The sequence below is a fragment of the Cinclus cinclus genome, chromosome 13, assembly GCF_963662255.1.
Source record: "Cinclus cinclus chromosome 13, bCinCin1.1, whole genome shotgun sequence".
Taxonomy (NCBI): Eukaryota; Metazoa; Chordata; class Aves; order Passeriformes; family Cinclidae; genus Cinclus; species Cinclus cinclus.
In genome coordinates this window covers 12103564-12123199 of record NC_085058.1, presented here as the reverse complement: position 1 = coordinate 12123199, position 19636 = coordinate 12103564, and the positions used below count along the sequence as shown (strand labels likewise).

Below are 19636 nucleotides of genomic sequence, written 5' to 3'. Positions count from 1 at the left end.
TAGTTCTAACGAATGTCTTCATAATCATCCATTGTTCCTCTTTCTCCTGGTGTACATGCACATCTTTTTATTTTAGGGGATAAAACAAAGAATTGGTTGAAGGATGGATCATGAGTGCTGCCCTGAAAACCTTCACCACTTCAAGCCCTTCTACTCAGACCTATTCCATAGTCCCCACTGCCCCACAGGTGCACGATGTGATACACTTGCTCAAGACCCTAGAATTCTGGGTCACTTCAAGTGTTCATGCTCATATTTGATTTGCTTGATTCAGCACCATTTTGCAGAAGAAAAAGGGTCAATATTCATCTTGTGGGCCAGCCCTGCACACTGAGCTGGGGGGGGGGGGGGGGGGGGGTCGCTATGGAGAAGCTTCACAAATCCCAAAAAGCAGCATGTCGACAGGAATGCTGACAAATCCAAGGCTGCACTGACACCACCTGCTATGGCCACAGTGTTCTGTGCCCCAGCATCACTGCCACGACTCTTCTTTTGCTGTGATCAAAGCACTGGTATTTCAAAGTGAAGTCCTTTTAGTCAGACCAAGTAGTCTTTGAATACATTATCTTTAAACCTCTGTAAAAGTACTGGCAGCTGCTGTCTGGACTGCCCTTATCCTAGAAAGATTACAAGCCACAGTGATACTGGTTTATAGAAATTTATCTCTTTACCTTATGACCAGGATTTCCAGAAAATTTGTGCATTATTAACTCTTTAAAGCCAGACAACTGTATTTTTTCAGTCTAAAAATAAAAATTTCTGCAGATGAACAATTAGGGCAAACTATTCCCAGCAAGGCAGTAATTTACTAGCCCAGAGTAAGGCAGTTTGAGAAGCATATTTAATGTCAAAAGGTGTCCCAGCATTTTTGCAGTTTAATATTAAACAGGTCTGGTAGAGCTGGTCATCACAGATCCAGCCCATCAGTCCAGTTTCCCCTATTCTGTCCATCAGCCCTTGCATTTTGCTGACAGTGCATGGCAGCAGCAGCTGCACCAAACATATTGAGGTGAGATGGCACCTGCTGAAGTCTGAGCTCAAACCCAGATGAAGGCCTCTCTCTTTTTGGCACTTTCACATGGTTTTTTTGAGTGCCCAACCAACCTGTGGCACTGGGGCTGTTTCTTACCCACCCTCCCCTCCACAGCCAAGTGTGGTCACAGTCACAGAGAGACAGAAGAAAAATCTGAGGGTGGCTTAGAAAGGTTTGAGTGTTCTTACATTTGAGCATCTCCCAGATAACAGGCTGTGGCTTCCCCTGCAGAGCAAACTGAGACTCAAAGCAGCAGGACACCAAACTCACCTGGCTCAGCTGGCCATGGGCTGCAAACCATTCCCTGCCACAGCAGTCAGCAACACCAGCAGTGCCCCGGGGTGTTTATCTGACCTACTTATAAAGATTTCCAGTGACAGAAACTCCACCACCTTTCTAGGCAACCTGTTCCTGCTCCTCTCTGCTCCCACTGTTTGTTAGAAAGGTTTTTCTACCATTACCCTGGATCATTTCAGCTGTAATTTAAGCCCTTTTTCTTCCTGTGATCATGCAGAACAAATTACTTCCCTCCTCTTTGCAGCAGCCTCTTATGTATTTGAAAACTGCTCTCTCACCTTCTTCTCTTCAGCCTAATGCCAGTGTTTTTGGTGTTTACCTTGGCCATGCTTTTGACATCCAGGAGAATTGGTGATCCAGCAGCTACTCTGCTGAGTAGGATCCATTAAATTTTGGTAGTGAACCAGGCAGTGAGGATTATTTGATAGAGGCAAAATCTTCAATACCAACCAGAAAATTGCAGCAGCACATTTTCCACAGAGCAGACCTGCTGGCTGTCCAGCAAGTGAAATGGGCTTCAGAAAACACGTGGGTTCAGCAGCTTCTGAGTGGGTTTTCAAGGATATTTTTCAGCCTGGGATGTAGAACTCTGTTAGACACATGAGATCAGACCCAGATGAGCTTCAGACATGGTTACAAAAGAAACCCATAAGCAGGAGAAATCACTGTCCAGTGGTGCTGATACTCACATGGCCTCTCCTGAGTAAAACTGCTGCTGTTAAACACACAAAAGCTCTAAGATTTGCTGGAGAAATTGCAGCTTACTTAATTCTCTACATACCTTGTGCTGTGTTCAGCCTCCCGGGAACACAAGAGTAAATCAGTAGAGGGCTCTGTGCTGCCATGAGGCAGGTGGCACCAGCCAGGGGGAGACAGCCGAGCCTCTGAACCCTTTATCCAGCTTAAAGTAACTGCACCACTAAAGGGCATGGCCTGGGAGAGCTCAACCCCAGCACCACCCCACGGGCTGAGGACCCCTTCTGCCCAGGGTATCCTTGGGGAAGAAGTCTTTGCTTTTACAGGACCAGATTTTATCTATGGGAAGTGCTCAGTATCTGGGGTGGATTCTGCCCTGCTCCCCCCTGCCCAGCCCAGTTCAGAGGGCAGCAGGGTGCTGTGGGCACCTGCACAGTATCTCCTTGGGAGAGCTGAGTAACACCTGACCTGTGCTAATGTTCCTTTTGTCTCTGTTGGGTTTGATAGCAGTGGACAAAAAAAAAAAGGGTGCTTTTTTTCTCATATCCAAACAACAGGAGGTGCTTAAACAGTAAAAAATGAAGTCCCAGCTGCTGCTTCTACTTCTCACATGAAAACTGCTGCATACATATTTACTGTGCTGATTAAACAGATCTGCTACTCTACAGTGAAACAGGGAATTAAAGCACTGCATTTTCAATTTTGTTACCAAATTACAATTCATAAATATTTGGGAAAATAAGGGCATTTACATATACCATTAGTGAGAGTGCAGTTGCTGTATGGCTGTCACTTGCTATCAAAACCCAGGGTACCATGGTATAAATAATGCTCAGTTCACAGTAGTACCCTAAAATGACAGCACGCTGAATCCACTTCTTCTGTCAAGGTATATTTTTATTAAGGGTCAGTATAAATTTCAAAAGAATAACTTCAATCATTCTTGCCACTATCTACCCAAAATAGCAAGATTCTCTAAATTGAATGTAGCTGACTTTTTAAACAGTCAGCTTCCAGGCACAATATAAATACCTGCCACTTATAAGGCCATCAGGTAATTTAAATTCATGAGAGTAGCTATAAACATGTATTGAAATTCTCAGTGAAGAAATGCAGACCTGCATTGCAGGACTAAATCCTGAAAAATACTGTATACAATATTTTGGCTTTCTTTCATGTCAACAGGTCATTCTAAATGTAGATGTATGAAAAATATTGAACATCTAAAAGTTCTCTACACTTTATCTTTTAGCTAAAAAAGTAAACTTTTCAGTAATTACTTCAGTAGTGTTTATTTCAAACTTGAAACTGATTTTTCCAATCAGCCATCAAGCCATCCGTATGTGCACACTTTCTAACATGACGAAAAATGGAGTATCCATGTAGTTATTTAAGAGTGAGCTGTATTACACAAGCAAAATGTTTACAAATTTTCTGGACAATGGAGGTAGGAGTGAAAGATTCCAGATTATGCTAAATTTTCTGCTCTGCCTCTGTCACCATAGATTTGTTTCTACTGTCATCTGACAAAATATATTTTCAGTTATTTTTTCACTCCTTAAACTTTGTTGTGATAGCATTACCTACTGTGCAGTAACAATCTAAATAATGTATGTTTCAATCCAGCATTTTAGCTGTCTTCAGATATGGTGAAAACACTACATGGTTGAGCCAGGAACACCTATTAGTGCAAGCATAATCTGGAGTATGATTTATCATGCAAAAATACGAATCTGTCGCTCCTATAGAAAATCAACGGGATTCTTTACAAGACATTCTGGACTATGAGAACACCACACACAACCACACAGTTCTTTCATTTTGAAAGGGACAGTCTCCTACAATGTGCAAAATGAGGCACACACTCTGTTCCAGTCAGTAAATCTGTCATGCTCATTAGCTGTCCCATTCCCCATTATTCTGATCATTGTCCTCCTCTTCTTCAGAATCAGCAGACACTTTCTTAATTCTCTGCATGGCTGCCTTAATGCTTCTCTCTAGCTCATTAGGGGATCCTCTACTGACATCTCTCTCAGTATCTCGATTCACCTTCCTTAGTTTAACCCCTTGCCTTATGGCAGAGAGGATGTTGTCCTTCACAGAGGCGTATGGATTTGGCTCTTCCACTTTGCGAAGGTGAACCTCACTGCGCTTCAGAGACGCCAAAACTTCATCCATGGAACCTGCAACAGATAAATCTACTGTTACCAGAAGAAAGAATGAGACAACCACACTTAAGAAGTAGGAAGCCCTACCCAAGTGTTCAGGGCTCTTCCTTTAATCTTTGCTAGTGACAGGAAAAAGAATGATCTGTTCTGGCACAGACTCTTTCAAGCTCTGCAACACCAGGCTCTGGAACTACTTTTAAAAAGCAGTTAAAGCTTTTATATCTTGAATTGAGAATCCAATGCCTCTTCATCATTATATAAGGTTGTGCTCTAAGGAAGAAATTACACACAAAGGACAATGCTCTTTTTCATTACAACTTTATGGGCTTTCAAAAAAATTCCACTGAACCAAAACAATGTCTTGCATTCTGTGTTACAAACAATCCACCATCCCTCCTAGCTTGCCCAGGAGCCTGCTGAGACCATCAATTGGATTTTTGCTCAGCCAAGAGAAAAATGAAAGGATTTGAGTAGAAGGGCTTTAAAGTGCACCACTGAAGTCACTGAGAGCCAGATCAGGCCCTATGCAGGCAGCTCTTTTCTGCATGGACTTAGAAAAGCATTCCCATTTTACAACATGATTTAGATCTCAGGTGTATGTTTCTGAACTTCAGACCATGAAGGACACCATACTGAGAGCTTCCACTAGACCTCCTGATACACATTAATTTGTGTTTTACTCCTTCTGCTGGACTCCTTGCTGCTTGCTCCAGACTGCCAGACAGGGAGGCTGTTTCCCTGGACAGCAATAGGTCCAGACCATCTGTGCCTCACAGATAGAAATATTTTTTGCCATGCACAGTGCACACAAGGTTATGTGATTAACATCAACCACTTGAAATGTAACATTCTGCTAAATCCTGTGGTACCTTCAGAGACTAAAAAGGATCAAGCAAAGATCTACCAGATTACCTTACAAAGCCTACAAGAAGAAAAGTCTTAAGTCTACTACCTAAATGGGCTGTCTGGTAAAAGATTAGTCAGGCAAACAAGTTATAAAAGAAGCCTCTCCTGGCTTTTCACATACAAAGACATGAATAGCCCATAACTAAAACCAACATATTTATGAAGCTGTTTCAGTAAGTTCCCGTGGTAATTTAGCAATTACTATTACAGCTAATGACATGATGGCTTTCTCCAGGAAATAGGTGTAAACAATTAATCAGATCTCTCCAGTAAACAAAAAAAATACATTTTCTTATCCAAAAATAATGAAAAGACATCAGTGTTAGGCTGTGAATGGCAGTAAATATTAGCTACCAGAAAGGCTGTTCCACCAACAATCAGACTGCTCTGGTGTACAACTCCTGTTGCTAACCAAGACTTCTTAAGAGTTTCTGTGGTAGAGTTATCCCATGGATATCCCCACACTGAAGTCTGCACTGGATGCACAGTAGCTTGCCATGGTAACTCAACCGCGTCTCAGCTGCTTGTACCTCCCCACAGCTTGGAAGAATTAAAAATGCTGAACTTCCCCTAGTATTTCTGCCTGTGGTTTGCCTCTTAACTGATAAGACACAAAAGCTGCTTGGATGTATTGTGAAGAGTTGAAAAGGAAAAGGAATGTACCACATTTAAAGACATTCTTCATTCTAGCATAAGCTCCACTGCGAAAAACAACAAAAAAAAATTGCTGCCTTCCAGCTTAGATCAATCTCTCAGACATCGTCAAAGTATCTGCTCACCTCAGAGACCAAAATAAACCTGTTAGCAGGATACAACCAGTGCAGCCCTTGGAGGCTGCTGAGCTCTATTCTCATTCAAACTACTCCTTCAATTGCCAAGTTCAGCTTTGAATTACACCTACATGATCTTGCTAACAAAGGAAAAGTGTAACAGAGCAGAATTTCTTCCCTGTGAATTTATGCCAGAGCTATTCACCTGCCTTTCAAATCCTGCATGAATTCTCTTAGGAAGCCTTTATTTAGAAACCAAGCAAATTGTAAGTGGACACAAGCTGAGCACACCATAGAAATGCAAGCAGCCCAGTTGCCAGCTCTGTAGTACATAAATCACAAACATTAAAGTGTAGCCTTAGTACAGCTACAAATTTACCCACACTGATCTTCTGATTGGAGCATCAGGACCCTGTGAAGTGTCTCAAACAGGACACACAAATGATTGTTACTAATTTAACATCCTGAGCCATGGGTCAGTGTCACAATAACAGTTGTATGTAGTTTCTTAGACTAAGCTTTCCAAGAGCCTCATACTCCAGATCAAAACTACACACTTTTCCTGTTCAGAAGCAGAGGTAGGGAGACTACACAAAAATATAGGAAATGCATTAAAAAGCACCAGTTGATGTAAGCCTACTTACCTATGCAATTATTGATAGACCTCCTGGATGAGTCATCCTGTTTGTTCAGTGCAGGGCTTTCTGAGGGACTATCAGAGCTAAGGGGAAGTGGTTTATCCTCTGTTGCTGATGGTGCTTCTAACTGGAGAGGTAGGGGGGGAGGTGGGGGTGGAGGGGGCAAGGGAGGAGGAGGAGGAGGAGGTGGAGGATGTGGTGGTGAGCAAGGAGAGACCATCAATTCCTCACTGTGGTTTTGTTCCTCTGTGTCACCATCAGTAACAAAAGTCTGGACAGGGGTGTCTGTGGGGCTGTTCTGACATGAAGCTTTTGGTTCATCTTTGTCTTCTACAAGCAGAATGCTCGGTGGCTGCTCGAGAGCTGCCCTCACTCTTGGTGAGGGTGCAGGGGACAGAACTGCTGGGGCTGCCCCTGTGCTCGATGCAGGCGGAGGGGACAGCACCACAGCCTTCTGAGGGATGCTTTGTGGCAACCTGGGACTGAGAGGCTGGGGACGAGATGTTTTCAGAACAACATGAGCTGGACACTTCTGAAAAAGAAATCATAAGGCAGGAGATCACATCTCCATTGCACCGGCCAAAACATCAACCCCAATGAGATAAAAAGCCACAGAGCACAGACCTGTCCCACTCACCCATTCAAGCACAAAATTCAACCCTGAATAAATTTAAATTAATAATAAAGCATTTACTTAAAAGCCATTTCCTCACCTCTATTCTTTGTAACAGTCCACACCTGGAAACTGCATCTTTAGGAGATTTAATCCTCTTTACTCATTATACATAATCCTATTTCAGGTTATCCACACAGTTGTCTCTGACTGGGACCCTGCTCACATGTGAGCTATTACTACTTTGATGTGTTTTGACACCATTTAGGACTACTGCAGTTCACAGTACTTGCCTCCCTGTATACTTTCAGCCTCTCCAGTGTTTTCTGACGTTCCTGGCTTATCCAGGCTTTTTTCTTTTTCTCCTCTTCTTTTTGTTTGTCTCTCTTCTGCATTAAAACACAAGTAAGTGAGCCTTAGTGTGTGAAAATAAGCAGCTTCCAGACCCCCCAAGGCTGCTGTTTGGCACTCACTATCTGTATGCTGTGATGCTGCTGGAAGCGTTTTCTGCTCTCTTCTGCCTGTTGCAGTCTCTGCCGATGGCTCGCTTCACATTGATCCTGGGGGAAGAGCAGAATTCATGCAACTCTCAGTCACTTCACATTTCCTGTGCACCAGCTGTGCCATTAATTCCTGTGCACAGGCCACTAAATAGCAACCACAAGTGGGTGCTTGGCAGTGCCAAGAAAGATGGCTAAGATCAACTAGTGTCAGATGTGAGACCCTGATGGTGAAGTCTGTGGGACTACTTCATGGCCAAAAACAACAGTCTCCCTGTCAGCAGTATTTTTTTTCATGTTGCAGCCAAAATGTATCCAGACGTGACCCCAACCCCTGTGTCTTACAGTTTGGTTAAAAAAAAAAAGAAAGAAAAGAAAAAGAGAAGAAAGGGAGACAGAAAGAAAAGAAGAAACAAGCTCATGCAAAGACATGAGGAAGAAGGCAAGAAGGAAGCTAGCAGAGCACTACAAAAATACAAACCTACATTTTCCTCTCTCCCTTATTTGTCATAGCTCCCAAGTACAAAAGGCAGGGAAGCAAAGGTATAGGAAGCACAATGAACACCTAGCAAGGGTACTTTCTGCTAGAAACAAGTGCCACAGAGAAGCTGCACGCTTCAGTATTTTCTCTGGGAGTCACTTTTTGTCTCTGTACAGAGCGGGATTATCCACATGGCTGGACAAGCATTTGCAAATCATGAGGCATTTGGCTTCAGTGTTATACAACCAATAGACAGCAATTAAGTAAATGAAAACAGGAGCAAAATAAATGTCTTCCAAGGAAGCAGTTACAAGCAAGAGACGATGATGGCTCACAAAACATTTCCAGTGTAATTCCCAGTTTGTCCAGGCTACTGAGTGATAAAAGGTCAGACAGACTTGAACCTAAACTCTGCTCTCTGCCCCATCAGAGCTGCAGGTGTAAGGTAAACTCATCTTTACTGAGAAGGTTCATGAGAGTCAACTTGTGTCTTCCTGGTGTTCTGCTCTGAATGGGAAACAAAAGAAAAACTGCCCTTTGCACAGAACTGAGAGGCTGGAGAGAGAACTGCAGCTGTTAAAGTTTCCCCTTCATTCTGTACAAAGGTAAAGTATCAGTGTGTGGGTTGTCCTATCACTGCAGCTTCCTCCAGAGAAGGCAAGTTTCCTCCTGTACTGCAGCTGCTCTGGAAAAGGCTGCTAGGGCAAAGCTCCAGATGGCCCCCACAGGGGGGGTAAGGTCTAACTGATGGGGGAACACCTGGGTCACCCAGGTGCTCTCTTTCTAAACCAGAGACACACTTGCACCACACCATGGAGTGTAAAGCTGGCTTAAAATCACATTGCCCCTCAGTCTGCTTGCAGGCCTTGGCACTGAGTCATGAATTATCTCGTACACTCCACCCAAACTTCCCTAATTGTTTCCTGTCCATCCCTCCTAAGTCAAGACACCAGCTGAAGAAAATGCACATCTCCAGGACTGCATTTACTTTTTTGTTCCTGAGGTAGGCTCTCCTCGCACAGACAGTCCCACGCTTTGTCTCCAACTGCTTTGTCTTCTGCCTCAGCATCGTCATTGCTGACAAGTTAGCGTAATGTTGTCCCATGGTCTGTTCAATGACCTTGAGCTCCTCAGGATTTTCACATGTATCATAGTAAACAACTTCATCCTGTTTCTCTAAAAAGGCATTTGGCATTTTTTAAGAGACCAAAAATTGCCACAGTTATTTAAACATTTAAAGAGCTAATGACATTTTAAAAGCCATTGAAGGCAGTGAGTTAGTTATGAGAAAGTGTAAAGCTCCAGTGCTGAGCTGGGTCCTTCACAGTCATATGCAAACATGTCACATTACTCACAGGGGTGCTTTGCAGGATCAAATTTACGCTGTTAGCATTTGTTATTTAGCTTCCTCTTTCAAATGTCTCCCTGTGTTTTAACTCCTACCTTCACCAACTGGAGTTTTCCTGGAAAATGGAAGACTCTTCTGAGCAACACTGGATGTTTTATCTTACTATTTACCACGCTTCAGTTAGGTAACAAATGGCAGCAATGTTTACTTCACAGTGCACATGGTAACAGAGAATTCATAAGCACAAATAAGAACATGACTGGTGCCTAACTTGGAGTAACTATGCCACAAAGAGACACTTAAACTGGAAGACAGTAGTATTCAGGTACCATTCTACCTATAACAATCTCTTTTTGTCATTATAGGATGCATTTTGTAATTTCTATTATGTTAGATTAGAATAGAGTATGATGAACTACAGGACCTATTTCAGCAGGTTCACCACACCCAGTTTCTCTGCATAGATCATGCAGTTAAGCACTGTCAATATAAATTACGCCATGCTAAACCAAGGCATGCACATATCACAGCTGCTGGCAAGATGAGAAACCAGTGTGGCTTTTTCTTTAAAACTTGTGTTATCACAAGTGTCTAATTAATGTGTCTAATTAATCAAAAGACGGATGGTGCCACAGCATTAACGTTTTCCAGCAATGCTTTCTACTACCAAGACCTGAGCAATGATATCCTTTTTTTAAAAACTGAAAACAGAGAAGGCTATGTCACTTCTGTGTTCTGAATATGTGCTTAAGTAATATCTTAGCCTCACCTTTAATCTGTCTCTTTATAGTGTCCAACTGTACAATAAGCAGCATCTCTTCATGTTTCAATACTTCAAGCTGTACATTATATAATTCCAGCTGTATTTCATAATACTGTATTTCCAGCTCCTCCACTATACTTAAATTCCCTTCTTGTTCACCAAGATTCTCCATCTGCAATGGAAAATAAAAATAATTAGTAACAAAATACACACACATGAAACATGTCTGGGTGCACAAATGCCTGTAAGGAGCCTGGTCTAACTGGCAGCTGCTTTGGTATGGAAAACAACAGAGCATTAGAAAAGGCTTGGAGCAGAAACTCAGAGGACCAGAGAGCCTTATTAACCTAAGGCATAAATTTACCTAAAGTTTACCAGGAGGGACTTTAGTTAATCTGCACAAACAATAGTGCTGCTGGAAACAATTATATTATTATACTCTTGGAAAATAAGTATCAGGTACTCCTTGCAGCAGTTAGATGGCATCAAAGATTAATATTAAGTAAGTATCTTAATTTTTCAGTGTCCTCTGAAAATAATACCTGGTCTTTATCTCCCTAAAACTAAACAATTTCAAAGATTATTACCACAAATGCTCAAATGATACTTGAACTGAATAAGCATGTATCTTAAGATTTGCTGAGTGTCCTCAAACAAGCAGGAGCAATTAAAAAACTTCAGACATGCTTTTTCCACAACATAAAACCACGCTGAAAACCTAAATTGTTTTATGTACAAAGACTTCAAAAGCCTACTCTCATGACCATTTTGGTAGGTTTTGATCAGCCCTTCAAAGAACAGTGACCGAAAAGGAGGCTTTGTTAAGGTCTTACCAGTTTCTGAATGCCAGTTCTCTTCTGTTTCAGGCACAACTCTCTTGCCCTCAGATGCTGAAGTGTTTCTTTTGCTAACATATATTTCAGGTTCTCTAGTCGTGGCAAAGCTGATGCCCAGGTGGTTTTACCAAATCTCTCCTCATCTTGTTCCATCTGTTTGTGCATTGCTGTAGATTTAAACATGGCAGTAAAACATGAGAAATGCAGTGTACTACTAACCCTTGTGTGTTTCTGAAGTATTAAAAATGCTAAACTCTTATTAAAAAAATTCTGAAGCTTTAGAAATTACAAGATTACAAGGTTGAATTTGTGATCTTATACATGTAAATAAAATACTTCATTGCACCATGGAAACATGCCCAAACAGTTGTACAGCAACATACTCCGTTCACATGCTGAAATCCTTGAGGCTTGCACATCAAACATTAAAAGCACCCATGGTTTTTGTGCAGAGGTTTGCAGCCATAAGTCTCAGGCAAGTTAAATGCAAGTTTTAAACCAAATTGGTTAAAAGATATAAATCTTAAGTGAATAAAGTATTTCTTTCTAAAGCTGGATACTCACCTGATCCTCAGGTTCTGCACAGAGATAAGAAGAGCTCTCAGTCACCCAAGTTAGGTATTACACAACCTTTTATGTAAATCATTCTGATTACCTGCCAGAGCCTTTACAGTTTCCTTGAAGTAGTTCACGGTGATATCCTGAATGGAGCACACAGCACTCTCAGCTCGCTTAGTCCATTCTTCAGCATCCTTCTGCAAAGCTGCTACTCTTCTAGGCCCCAAATTATCATACTGCAAAGATTTCTAAAAGGACATAAAATTCTCGGTTACCACCTGGTTTCCACTGAGGTGCAGCCACACTATGCTACACTTAGAGATATTTCAATCATGGTGGCAAACACGACTTTCTCCTCACCTGTCACAAAGTGAATTACTGCTCATTCTTATTTCTCATTTTCTAGGTTAATTCAGAACTTTGTTTCCCAATCCTGACTTGGATTAATTTACTTCTTAAAATATTTTTAAACTATCATCTTTAAAATTACATCCAACACAAGTGTTTTTTATTGTTACTAAAAGTAACTCTTCCATGTGCAATGTTCTATTTTTCTCCATGTGTTGACAGCACATTGCACCAGCAGGTTCTCCAGTTTGGCAGTTCTTTCACACAGAAACAGGGATACAGAAAAGAAGCATAAGAGAATGTTCTCAAGTCCACAAAGGAGACATGGGCACAAGTCCAGTAGCCAAATAGATTTAAAAAATAATTACATTTCAAATGAGCCTAAATATCCCTTACAGTTTTTTTCTAAATACAAACTTTGCTTCATTCTTTCAATTTCAACTTTAAATTTCAGAATAGTACATTGAACATTATATTGTCACAGGTTTAGACCTTCAGTATCCAAGAACCTTAATCTAAACTTGAAACTGTTCTGCTCTTTTTGAGAACATTTACAGCTCACTTAAATTTTAACACACTACTTAAGAAAAATCAACATAGTAAATGGCTGACATTTCCAGGGGCATCCTAACTTCCAGAATGTGCTTCCAGTTTAAGATGCACATAAAATAAGTGAACACAGTGATAACTGATATGTTTTCATCAGCAGTTCTAGCAGTAATAGCAAACTCCTTTGAGTGGGAAGGTCTCCTCTGTCTTCTGTTCTACCTCCTCAACTGAGTTAATCAGGTGCATCAGCATTCCTGGGGGATGACATTATCAATATCAAAAAACTAATCCCATGGAAGGTGGCACAATAAAGGCTACTTATAATCGCAGTAAATTCAGCCTCCCAGAGAGTAAACCCCAGGGAGGTAGAGCCTCAGGACACTCTCCTTTTAAGTGGCACACTGGTGGGAAGTCAGCTGTAGTTCTAGTCAAGCCATTATCACAGAGACTGAGATCCTCTGGGAGTGGCTGTGCCCTTACTCTGAATTTGTCAGTCATGTTTGGTGGTTTGGCAGAGGAAAAAAAAGCAGGTACAGACAGAACTAGGGAATATTACATGATTTGAGCCTGAACTGCTCCAAGAGCAGCTGATGCCCCACTATGTAGCTTGGCCTTTCACTTTTTAAAGGCAGACTTACCAGGATTTCCAGTTTGTACAGCGTCGCCAGCTCTCGCATATCTCTGAAGGGCTGCAGTAAATACTGGTAGAATTGTGTTGCCATGGTGACCAAATCCTGATAAGCTTCATCTTCTTCTTCATAAACCTTCATCAAAGCCACCATTGTGTCAGCACTTTTATGCTGCTGCAGAATCTAATGGGATAAAAGGTAAATCAGACACGGCTGCTTTGCATTTGTGCGTGCTGGATGCTGCGAGGCTCCGGTGGGAAGGACCTGTCCTTCCACAGCCAAGACTTCCCACTGCACAGGAAGCCTTTGCCAAACATTCTGCAGCCATCCCAGATGAAAATACCTCCAACGCCACACTGGTAAAGGCACTAATGGCTGCACATTCATTCCATCAGGAGTCTGCAAGGAGCATCCTGCCTGAGGCATCCACCAGAAACATTCTAATAACTGTGTGCAGATAACTTGGTTCCTGCTTTTTATAAACATAAATGGGAATCTTGGGAAGTCTGTACTAGAACGAAAAGCGAGGTATACTTAAACTAGCTGTTGCATTGCTTCCACAATTACTAAATGCCTGCTAATGAGTTTCTGGATCCAGAATTTCTGTCTTCAGGCACAGAAAAAAAAAAAACAGATTAGCATTTGCTTCTGATACACCCTACAGATAAATTACTTTAACGATTGTATAATTTATAATAGCTTATTCTAACCTCAGTTCTAGTGGTATGGCACTATTTAAGCCGTAATTCTTCCATGGAATTACTGCCTTTCAATACACTAGACCCTATTTATTTTCTTCTATGACAAAATAAAAAGTTGGGGATTTCCCCTCAATTGCTTTTGTTTACTGGTACCAATCAAAGCTTCAATGATTTTTCTTTGACACCAGCTGGCAGAGACCATGGCATGCTCTACGTGCCAGGATAGAGTGATCTGGCTGAGAGAGCACATCTAAGTTCCACAGAGAAACAGACCTTCCTGGAAGGACAGTGTGTGCTCTGCAGCTCCATAAAGAGGGAAGGGGATGGGAGGGGTCTGTGTGCTACCAGTAGTGAGAAAAAGCATTACGAAGAATAAGCTGGGGTTGTGTTGCAACTGAAAAGCACTGAAATTAATCCATCACCTTTGCTCTTGCCAACTGAGTCCGGGTAAGACAGCAGAGCTCCCATGAACGGAGGAACTTCCCCAGAGAAAATCTGTGGAAGTCAGCTCAAGGGCATTTCCCACCCACTCTGTCTGCAGGCCTGGCACAGGCAAGACAGGGGAACAAGAGATCTGAACTGCAACATTTCGGATAAACCCCTAAGTGTGACAGCCTCTTGGGCCTCCCCAAGAGCTCATGGTAGCTCAGACACAATCCTAGGACCCACCTGCAGCAATTTCAGAGTCTGCTTTTGCCCCACTATGGAAGCCAAACACAAATGCAAGAGCTGACTTTCTGATTCCTATTCTAAAAGCAAGAAGGGAGGGTCATGCTGCTCCTGGCGGATGCTTAGAGTGAGTAGAAGGGAAGTACTAGCTAAGGAAATGAATGTAAAAAGGAAAAAAAGGATGCTCTAGTACTTCAGGTTGGTTTAATGTCCATTTCTCAAATCTTCCATAACTTAGTCTAGACTACAGTATAACAAATTTATGTCCCTGTTAGGCCTGCAAGTATACCACCACTCTACAGCATGTTTAGCCATATCTAAAATACAGCTGGAAATCACAGTAACTATTAGAGGCACCAAGCTGTACTTTCACTACCAAGCCCCAAACCGCCACAGAGCTGAACATGCTTGTACTGCTTCCAAAAGGTTGTGCTTGGCTGGAATGTATTTTTAACTGGGCTGTGAACTGTTAGTCAGTGGCAGACACTGACTTTTGTATATAACAAGGTACATGTTCATGTAAACTAAAGCTGTGTTTTTAAAAACAGTGTCTTTCTGAAAAAGCAGTTTCATCTGTTAAACACTGCAAAAGGAAAGGGAAGGCTGAAGTCGACTGTCATAACTTTCCTCCAAAGCATGATCACTTTCATAAAATACCCTTCAGCTTACTTTCAGCCAGAAAATAGAGTGTAAACAGGTACTGCAAGAAGCAGCAGCAAAACACTGGTGAGCCTGAACTATCTGTAACTCGTCAACATCCCGATGTCCTAACTGCAACTCTGCAACTGCATACCACCCACTGAATTCATGCTTACAAGGGGAAAAGATCAAGAAACACATCCACAGCAAGAAGAAACCTCAGGTACCAAAGGAAGAAAGTGCTAACATCATCCTTACCTCAATTATTAGGGCAGAATTTGACACTTAAACCAGCAACAAATCCACACAGAATTTCTCTGAAGATAAACCACCTATTCGTGTAAGACCAGGACTAAGTTTGGTCTTAATATAAGACTGCGAATCCCCCAGCTACAAGCATTACTGCAAATATGTCTCTCTTCACAGAGAGGTTAGGAAATTAGCACATTATTGTATTCTCCTCTTCAGTTATTGTTCCACCCACCGCCCAACACTGCTATATGTTTTTAGCAATATGTTTTTGTAGGAGTGCCTGAAGCTTAAGTAAGAGCCCCAAGGCCTAACACTGACTGCCCACACAGACGTGGCTTATTCCCCACTTAATAAAGGTGCACTTATAAGACCAATGACACTTAGCGCTTCAGAAAGTTGATTTCGTGGCTCCCTGACAATAGAGAAGTGTCTGTGTAAGCACAAATCTGGACATTGGACAACACCACGAGCAAGTTGGTATCAGTGACTTGGTCATCCTTGCTCTCGTGTGTCTGGCCTGTCTGCCCCTGATCGATGAAGTCCCGCAGCAGCAGCGGCTGCCCGGCCTATCATGCAACTCCCAGGTGAGCACGGGGCGCCGAGCTGAGGCTCAGACAGGTGGACCCATGAGCTAAGCTGCAGCACCGAGCGCTGAAGATAGTCCTACACCGACGGCCCCCCCGTCTCCTGCCCGCAGAGGGTGGCCCGGCAGCCCCCGGCCCCGCACCCCTCGGGGCTGGCCGCGGCTCCCTCCGCCCCGCGGCCCGGGGCCCGTACCCGCCGCAGGGCCTCCTTGGCCCGGGCCAGGTGGCCGCGCAGGGCCTTCCCGCGGAGCTCGTGCAGGCTCTCGAAGTACTCGTCGTCGCAGCAGCGGTCGGCGGCGAAAAGCGCGTCCAGCACCACGCGGGCGCCGCAGAGCTCCAGGGCCCAGCCCAGGTACAGCTCCAGCGCCCGGCACAGCTCCTGCAGCTCGGCCTCATCCGGCGCGGCGGCGCCGCCGGGGAACAGCACGGCCCAGAGACCGCCGGCGGCCGCGCCGGGCAAGGCGGGCGGCAGCTCGGGGAAAGCGGGCTCCAGGCGCGGGCACACGGCCGACAGCTGCCGGTGGACGCCGCGCAGGGCCGGCGCCGAGAACAGCCCGGCCCAGCTCTGCGGGGCCTGCTCCGCCGCCTCCGCCCGCCCGTGGCAGGTCACCGCGAACGCGCCCTCCGCGCCGTTCCAACCCACGAGGAAGCGGAGCCGCGGCGGCGGCTGAGGCTCGGCGAAGGCGGTGTCGCGCACGGCCACCCATCCCTCCAGGCTGTCGGGCTGTGGCTCCATCGCGACAACGCCGACGGCGGCGCCCGGACCCCGGAGCGAAACAGAAACCGAGCGGCGGGCGGGGCGGGGCCGCGAGTGGCGTCACCGGCAGCTCCCGCGCCCATTGGGAGAGGCAGGGAGGCGGGGCTGCGGGGGCGGGGCCAAGACAGCGGTGAGGCTAGGGCGGCCCTCACGGCGGGCGTGGAAAATGAACGGTGCGGGAGTGAAAGGAGCGGGAGGGGCGGCCCCGGGAAAGGCTGTGTTTAAACGGGTCACGGGACGGGACGGGACGGGATCCGACCCGACCCGACCCGACCCGACCCGACCCGACCCGACCCGACCCGACCCGACCCTGAATAGCATTGTGTTCCCACCCCTCTGCCGTGGCACGGACTCCTTCCACTAGGCCAGGTTGCTCAGAGCTCCATCCAGCCTGGCCCTGAACACCTTCAGGGATGTGGCATCCACACCTTCCCTGGTCAACCAGTGCCAGAGCCTCACTACTTTCACAGTACAGAATTTCTTCCCCATATGTAACCTAAAACTACTTTCAATTGAAGCCATTCCCCCTTGTCCTGTCAATACATGCACTTGGGAATAATCTTGCCCCATCTTTCCGGTGTGTTCCCTTCAGGTCCAGGAAGGGGAAAGCTTTGTGAAATAGGCCACTGTTTCTGTGAGGAGTGGTGGGCAGGGAGCACGGGACACGGCCCCGCATTTGAGCTGCTGCCTGAGGGATGGTTTTCCTCCCGCCTGTCATTCCTGTGGTCCTCGCAAAAGTCCGCGAGTTGTTGCATTCTCCAAAGCAAGGCAAACCCCACGCTCCTGCCCCACGCTGCCTTCAGCCAGAGCCCCGGGGCCCCATGCCCACCAACAGCCAAAGGGTGCTTGTCCTGACACCCGGCTCAGCTCCGAGGTCGCTGTGCTGTGTATAAATGCCACCCAAACTCTGCCTCATGGCACCGAGGGGAGCAGAGAGCAGCAGGGTGATTGAGCAAGAGCAGTGTCACTGCTCTCTTATTCAGGCCCTGTGTCCAAGGCAGAATGTAATTCACTATGCACCAAACGTTATATTCCAGTCTTTGGCAGCAAAGCTGACACTGTTAATTTTTCAAGAAATTAAGGCCTACAAGATAGCACAGGTTAAAACAAAGCAAAAGGAAGGTCTCATTTGAAAAATTAATCAAATCTGCCAGACAGCATAAATGTTAACTTTCCAGCAAGTGCTGCATCACTTACATGGAAACACTTCTGCTCCAACATCACAGATGATAGAAGCACTGTTAGCAGTAATGAGATCGTGCCTACATGGGAAATTAACTTGTGATTCCTCACCAAACAGCAAACAATTGCACTGCTAGAAAAGTGAGGAAATGACACTAAGATAATTGGAAAAGGAGAAAAAAGCAGAGCTGTGTCAAGATCTAATAGATATTGTCCCTTGTGGTATCCCCTGAGCTCAAGCCATATATAATACAACATTCTCAAACGTGCTTAAAAATCTACTGCCAGCAGGGCTGGCTCTGTAGCATGTTCACAAGCAGCAGCCTGTGTGTGCTGGGCAGCTGTGGGTTTGAGCAGATTCACAAAGCTCAAGTGCTACAGTGGTCACTATAATCAGTAGTAATACACAGCCTGTTTTTTATCAGGTTGACCTCTGCTGAGCACAAACTGAAGGGATATGTTCCTATGAAAGCCTCCCTAGTGGGGCCAACATTCACTTTCTTCACTATAATTAGCTTTCCAGAGGTCTGGAATACACGCACAGGGTGCAAATGTGTGGATATATATAATAAGAATAGGCAATGGTATGATTTTTTTTTCTAAACTCTAAATATGTATTTTTTTCTAATGTATGATCATGATTCCAGCTCAGCCTCATAGAAAAGCTTCTGCTAATTTGAGAGAGATGACTTTGCCAGTAAGTGTTTGTAAAGAACAGAGCAGGTACTTTCATTAAGTTGTGCAACTCTGTAAACACATGTCCAGCCACCTGAGTTGTTTGCACATTTTGTGAATCCTACACACCATACTCTGCCTAACACCCCAGCCTTGGAAATCACACCCAGAGGCAATGAATGCACTCTGCAGTGTTTATTAATACCACCTCCAAAAGTGAGAGGGTACTCTGGCTTTAGTGAGGGCTCTCTGTAACTGTTCTAAGTACTTCAGATCCAGGAATCAACCTTCAGAGTCTGTTCTCAGTGTATGACATTCATCCTGGTGACACTCAAGTAGCACACTGCTGAAGGACAGCCGGGGCACATCTATATTTGTGCCATTGCTCATTGCTGGCATGCCCCTATCTGAGCAAAGAGGCAGGGTAAGGTTACTGCAATAAGTCTTCCAACTGCAGTTATAGGAAAGTGGCAAGGAATTGCTTTCATGTGAATTAATTTTTACTAAGGGGAATAGAAGTTAACTGTGATGCCATCTGAGCTATCAGAAGAATTTATGACGTCTTAAGATAGAAGGCAAGTTTTTAGGTAGTAACATTCTTTGTTATGTATTTATGATAACTGACAGTCACAGATCTAAACGTGCTTCGTGTAATTTTATCTGTGCCTGCAAAGCAAGCAAACACTGAGCAATCATCTGAAAATCTTATTTAGGCAGCAGGATTGCAGACAAGCTTAATAATGCTCATTTTAATTTATTTAATTTCATTTTGCTAGGAAAAATATATGTTAATTCACTTTTCTAATTAGTAGTAGCTTCTAAAGCAAGTCTTATTGTTTTAATTATGGGGAAAAAAGTCTTTGCGGGAGCCAGACAACATTTTCTGGTATGTGTTAAGACCTCTTCTCTGTTTAAAATGTTAGAATTTGCATGATTTATTTTATTGCCTTTAGCATAAATAGTATTTCTGCCTAACTTCAGTGTTTTTGTCTATAGTAGGGTATTGCTAGCTCTAAAATCCACACCCATTTCTGCAGTGCCAGA

The 19636-nt window shown here is 44.1% G+C and overlaps 1 protein-coding gene across 1 annotated transcript; it reads right to left on the bottom strand.

The window, feature by feature from the left end:
- Positions 1-2921: 2921 nt before the first annotated feature.
- Positions 2922-16758, bottom strand: WHAMM (WASP homolog associated with actin, golgi membranes and microtubules). Its single transcript, XM_062501504.1, has 10 exons — positions 16172-16758; positions 13143-13316; positions 11705-11855; positions 11047-11216; positions 10220-10385; positions 9091-9278; positions 7595-7681; positions 7415-7510; positions 6515-7040; positions 2922-4209 (listed from the first exon to the last, which is right to left on the bottom strand). Exons 1-10 carry the CDS (start codon positions 16712-16714, stop codon positions 3923-3925), a joined length of 2388 nt encoding a protein of 795 aa, XP_062357488.1. The 5' UTR covers positions 16715-16758; the 3' UTR covers positions 2922-3922.
- Positions 16759-19636: the final 2878 nt, after the last annotated feature.